At 41.5% G+C, this 6,306-nt stretch overlaps 1 protein-coding gene across 2 annotated transcripts; it reads left to right on the top strand.

Moving 5' to 3' along the window:
- Positions 1-1,299: 1,299 nt before the first annotated feature.
- On the top strand, positions 1,300-2,609 carry LOC133708057 (uncharacterized). Of its 2 annotated transcripts, none has more exons than XM_062133505.1 (2): positions 1,300-1,530; positions 1,881-2,609. In XM_062133505.1, the coding sequence occupies exons 1-2, from the start codon at positions 1,323-1,325 to the stop codon at positions 2,003-2,005; spliced, it is 333 nt and encodes a 110-aa protein (XP_061989489.1). In that variant the 5' UTR covers positions 1,300-1,322; the 3' UTR covers positions 2,006-2,609. The 2 variants fall into 2 exon arrangements, with proteins under 2 accessions (XP_061989489.1, XP_061989488.1); XM_062133504.1 differs by having other exon boundaries at positions 1,300-1,560.
- Positions 2,610-6,306: the final 3,697 nt, after the last annotated feature.

Here is a 6,306-nt window from a genome sequence, read left to right as displayed (position 1 = left end):
GTATAGTTAAGGAGGATATCATGTAGTTAAGGGGGAGAATATCACGGTGTAATTAGTTTCCTATTAGGAATGTGTATACTTTGTATATGTACTCCATCTTTGGAGAAGATCAAAACATCAGAAAATTCTCAATCTCTTATTCTTTCGTTCAATTTGACTTGGTATCAGAGCCGAGATCCATTCGGACTCGGTTTGTTCTTTCCGCTGCGAATATAGGGTTCTTTTGATTCGGTCCTTTTTGATTTGGTTGACTTGGTTCTTTTGGTCGGTTGATTCTCTTGCCTTGGTTCTTTTTTTTTTTGTTGAATTGGTTCTTTTGCTTCTGCAAGTCGTGAATTGGTTCTTTTGCTTCTACAAGTCGATTTCATCCTTTGTCCATCAGTTCATCCTTTTTGTTCTTGTGTCCGTCCATATCCATCCTGGTTCTTTGGTATTCTTTTTATTACAATTTGTAAGGTCTAAAAAAAAAATAAAAAATGGTGGATCTGACTCTTACTGACGGGAATACTGGAGGATCTCAGGATGGAGGGGTGAACTCTGTGGCCCGTGAGGTTGTGATTGTTCAGAATGTGACAGATAATTCAAGTTTTGGTGTAAAGCTCGATGGCACCAATTATCAGTTATGGCAGAGGCTTATGAAGATCCATATTCAGGGGATTGGAAAGTGGAGTTATGTTACCGGTAGTGCAGCAAGACCTGCTGCAGGACCAAAAGCCGATGAATGGGATACGACAAATACTAATGTGATGGGAATTCTTCTCAAGGCTATGACTCCGGAGGTAATGAGATTATTTGCTAACTATGATTCTCCCAAAGCAATTTGGGATTCTGTTGCTGCTACATATTATGATGGGAGTGACTTTGCTCGTGTTCATGAATTGAATGTCAAAGCTTTCAAAATAACTCAGAGTGGACAGCCTGTTGCAACCTTTTATGCGAATTTGAAGACAATTTGGCAGGAGCTTGATCAGAGAAACCCTAGTCCTATGACTTGTGAAGTTGATATTAATTCCTATCGGACTGAGCAGGATAAGATGCGTGTCCATATTTTTCTTGTTGGCCTGGACCCTCACTTTGAAGGGGCAAAGAATGAGTTATTGCGTCTTGCAACTCCACCTACATTGGAACAAGCTTTTGCCTATATCCGAAGAGATGAAGGTAATAAGGCTGCTGCTCAGAACCTTCATACTGAAATTTCTGGTTTAGCAATCCATGCTACACCTCCACCTCAACCTCAGATTGGGAACTCTACCCTAGTTCCATCTCAGAGTCAGTATCAGCCACGGAATCAGGGATATCAGCAGAACCAGAATTATAATCAAATGGCTTGCAACTATTGCAAGGAAGTTGGCCATTTCAAGAATCAATGTCCTAAGCTGCGAAGATTTAATTACAACAACTCTGGTTGGAGAGGAGGCAATAATACTGGAGGACGTGGAGGACGTGGTGGTGGTCAAAGAGGCAAAGCGGCAGTCCAATTGGTGCCAGAACCTGACTTCTACGGCATTGCAGGGCAAGATCCCTCACAGGGTAATGTTTCCTTGACTAAGGGAACTCGAGGTAAAATTGGTGTTGCTTTACATGTTTCTGACTTTACTGGTAGTGATACATGGATAATTGATTCTGGTGCGTCTGACCATATGACCTATGATAAGTCTTTCTTTATGTCTATGTCATCCCCTTCTATATCCCATGTTTCTAATGCGAATGGTGCATCTTTTCCAGTCTTAGGTATTGGGTCTGTTCAGGTTACACCATCCATTGTATTGCATGATGTGCTTTATGTACCCTCATTGTCTCATCATCTTTTGTCTGTATCCCAGTTGGGGTCACAAAATAAATGCTCTGTAACCTTTTATCCAATGTATGTTATTTTTCAGAATCTGTGCACCAGGGTGATCATGGGCAAGGGAGACCTGAGGGGGAGACTGTTTCACTTGGATTGCATGTACGCAGAGCCAACACAAGCACCGGAACAGCCTTTAGCCCTGACATTGAATTCTGACAGATTAAGTGAGCTTTGGTTGTGGCATAGGCGTTTGGGTCATCCATCTTTTGGAGTTATGAAGAAGTCCATGCCTTCATTGTTTCTGGGAGTTAGTGAGTCTAGCCTGCATTGTGAAACTTGTGCTTTGGCTAAGAGTCATAGGTCTAGTTATCCTTCGAGTTTTCATTCTAGTACTATGCCTTTTGAGTTAATTCATTCAGATGTATGGGGTCCTTCTAAACATTCTACCCTTTCTGGAATGCGATATTTTGTGTTATTCATTGATGACTTTACTCGATTATCCTGGGTGGTTTTACTTAAGTCCAAAGATTCTGTTTTCTCTGCTTTTACAGCATTCCATAAGCTTGTTCGTACTCAATATGATGCTCATGTTAAGGTCTTTCGTTCCGATAATGGGGGTGAGTTTGTCAATCATTCTTTTCATGAATATTTCCAACACCATGGCATCATACATCAAACTTCATGCCCACAGACACCTGAGCAAAATGGGGTGTCTGAACGGAAAAATCGTCATCTTCTGGACATGGCTCGGTCTCTTCTACTTAGTGCTAACATGCCTAAGTATCTTTGGGGAGAGGCCGTATTGTGTGCTTCGCATCTAATCAATCGTCTTCCATCTGTCCCTCTTCAAGGTCGTGTCCCACTTGAGGTCCTGTCTAACTATGTTTCTATTCCATCTTCTAATACTCTTCCTGCTCGTGTCTTTGGTTGTATTGCTTATGTTCATCTATATAAGAATCAGAGGTCAAAGTTGGATGCTAGAGCCCTTAAGTGTGTGTTTGTAGGGTATGGTTCTCATCAGAAAGGTTACAAATGTTATCATCCTCAATCCCAGAAGTTTTATGTCACCATGGATGTTACGTTCAGTGAAGATGCATGTTATTTTTTGCCTCCTGTGACTCCTCGTCAGGGGGAGAAGTCTTGTTATTATGAAGATTTGTTTAGTGGGCAAGATGGGAGACTAGCATCCGAGTTCTCAAGGCTGGAGTGTTTTGGAACGGAACTTGAAAAACAGGACAGTAGCCCACCGAATGGAGAAGAGAATTTGGGTAGTCAGCTACTGACCAGTCTACCGGATCAGTCTGACCGGTCAGTTGAAGAGGAAGTTTCTGATTCTGTTTCCGATGACATTCCCGATGTCACCAATGCCGTTTTGAACAGTTCTTCTGTCTCTCCCTCTCCTTCAGTGGTCTCGCCTGCTCAATCATCACCCGAGGTATGTTCTAATCCTTCTTTATCTAATACCCCTTCTGTGTCAACTAGTGTTCCTTCTTCTATGTCAGATATTGTTCCCACCAAAACTCTGCCTAGTCGTTCCACCCGTGGTCAACCCCCGAAACACTATGAACCTACTCTAAATGCCAAAGCTAAATACCCCGTTGCTAATTATGTGTCGACCCATAGGCTGTCTAAACCGTATGTAGCCTTTGTGAATCAATTATCTTCTGTGTCTCTTCCTAGTAAAGTGCAGGATGCAATGAGGGATGAGAAGTGGATGCAAGCAATGACAGTCGAAATGGATGCTCTTGAGAAGAATTGTACGTGGGATCTAGTATCATTACCACCCGGGAAGAAGACAGTTGGTTGTCGGTGGGTGTATACTGTGAAACACAATTCAGATGGATCGGTGGACAGGTACAAGGCAAGACTAGTGGCTAAAGGCTATACTCAGAAGTATGGAGTGGATTATGATGAGACATTTGCTCCAGTGGCCAAAATTAACACAATTCGGGTACTTCTTTCGTTAGCTGCTAATCTTGATTGGCCTTTACAACAGTTTGATGTTAAGAATGCATTCTTGCATGGTGATTTGCATGAAGAGGTTTATATGGATTTGCCTCCTGGATATGGTACTTCTACTGGAGAGCAGGTGGTGTGCAGATTAAAAAAATCTCTTTATGGTTTGAAGCAGTCTCCCAGAGCTTGGTTTGGCAGGTTCACCAAGTTCATGAAGAAAATTGGCTACCGGCAAAGCAATTCAGATCACACCTTGTTCCTTAAACATCGGTGTGGTAAAGTGACTGCCTTGATTATTTATGTTGATGACATGGTTGTGACAGGTGATGACTTTGAGGAGATTCAAAGGTTACAAGGTCAGTTATTTTTAGAATTTGAGATGAAAGATTTGGGTAATTTGAAATATTTCTTGGGAATTGAAGTTGCTCGTGGGAAGGATTGTATTGTGTTGAGTCAGAGGAAGTATGTTCTCGACTTGCTGGCAGAAACAAGTATGCTTGACTGTCAACCTGTTGATACTCCTATTGAGCAAAACCATCGGTTAGCAGAGTACTTGGATCAAGTACCTACGAATAAAGCAAGATACCAGAGGTTAGTTGGCCGGTTGATTTATTTATCCCACACTAGACCAGATTTAGCCTATGCTGTTAGTGTGGTGAGTCAGTTTATGCATAATCCCAGTAAGACTCATATGGATGCTGTATTTCGTATTTTGCGGTATTTAAAGTCTGCTCCAGGGAAGGGATTACTCTTTTCAAAACACAGTCACTTGGATGTTTCTGGGTACACAGACGCGGACTGGGCAGGTAATATTACAGATCGTAGGTCTACTTCGGGCTACTTCACATTTGTGGGTGGTAACTTGGTTACTTGGAAGAGCAAGAAACAAAAGGTGGTGGCTCGTTCTAGTGCAGAAGTAGAGTATAGAGGAATGGCCCGAGGACTTTGTGAGTTGTTGTGGTTGAGAAATCTGTTGAGGGATTTGGGGTTCAGGCAGGAAAAGGCTATGCCGCTTTATTGTGATAATAAGGCTGCAATTGAAATTGCTCACAATCCTGTTCAGCATGATCGCACGAAGCATGTGGAGGTAGATCGACATTTCATTAAAGAAAAGCTGGATGGACAGATCATTATGTTTCCCTTTGTTCCTACTGAGGAGCAGTTGGCGGACATTCTTACAAAGGCAGTTTCTCGCAAGGCGTTTTGTGACTCACTTGACAAGTTGGGCATCCATGATCTGTATGCTCCAACTTGAGGGGGAGTGTTGGCGTGAGTCACTCTCCATAATTGTAGGAATTGTAGTATAATTAGGATTGTATAGTTAAGGAGGATATCATGTAGTTAAGGGGGAGAATATCACGGTGTAATTAGTTTCCTATTAGGAATGTGTATACTTTGTATATGTACTCCATCTTTGGAGAAGATCAAAACATCAGAAAATTCTCAATCTCTTATTCTTTCGTTCAATTTGACTTATTATACCACCACTCGGCCCACGGTAAAATCTCAGGCCACATCTCCTTCTTCTCACATATTACACACCTGATATTGCTCTAAGACTCTGTTTAGACACTCTGTCTGACCATCAGTTTGAGGATGGTAGGACATGCTCATACAAAGTTCAGAACCCTGCAATTCAAAGAAATCCTTCCAGAAAGCACTTAGAAAAATAGGATCTCTGTCACTAATGATATTTTCCGGCATTGCATACAATCTAAATATTTTTTGACAAAGGATTCAGCCACAAACCTTGCAGTATAAGGATGACTAAGAGCAACAAAATGTCCATATTTAGTTAATCTGTCCACAATAACCAAAATAGAATCTTTACTTACAACTCGAGGAAGACCATCGATGAAGTCCATTGATATATCAGTCCAAAAACCAGAAGGAATGAGATTAGGTTGAAGTAGGCCAAGAGGTGCTATAGTTTCATAGTGGACTTTTTGACAAACCATACACTCAGAAACAAAGATTTTCACTTGCTTTTTAATACCAGGCTACAAAAAACTCATTGAGATCCTTTTGTTAGTTCTCACCCATCCTGAATGACCCCCTTCTTTCCCACAATGCAGTTCCATGATTATCTTGACTCTCCAATCATCAACATTTGTGAAGAAGTACCTTTTTCAATGTCACTCACTACTTTCATGGTGCCAGGTTGAGTACGACATATGGCAGCAATTTCATTCGTGAAGTCCATGACAGGACTCGAAATTCCCATAAAGAATTGAGCTCAACTTGTCTTGAAAGTTCATCAGAAACAATTTTGGGTTCTAGCTCTAGACGCAATACTGTAATCATACCCTAACAATTTGAGCAACCACTTTTGCTGTGCCGGGATAGTGATTCTTTGGTTGAGAAAGTATTGGATAGTCTTATGATTAGTGAGGATCTTGAAATGATGTCCTAACAGGTAGGGCCTCCAATGTTGAACCGCGAATGCCACTGCCATCATCTCTTTGTCGTAAACGCTTAATGCGAGATGTTTCTGAGCCAAGGTCTTACTGAGATAAGCAATTGGATGTCCCTCTTGAGACAAAACTGCTCCCATACCTTGA

This window comes from Rosa rugosa, chromosome 5 (assembly GCF_958449725.1).
Source record: "Rosa rugosa chromosome 5, drRosRugo1.1, whole genome shotgun sequence".
Classification (NCBI taxonomy): Eukaryota; Viridiplantae; Streptophyta; class Magnoliopsida; order Rosales; family Rosaceae; genus Rosa; species Rosa rugosa.
The sequence above is the reverse complement of the archived record's forward strand: the minus strand, read 5'-3'. Positions and strand labels throughout refer to the sequence as shown.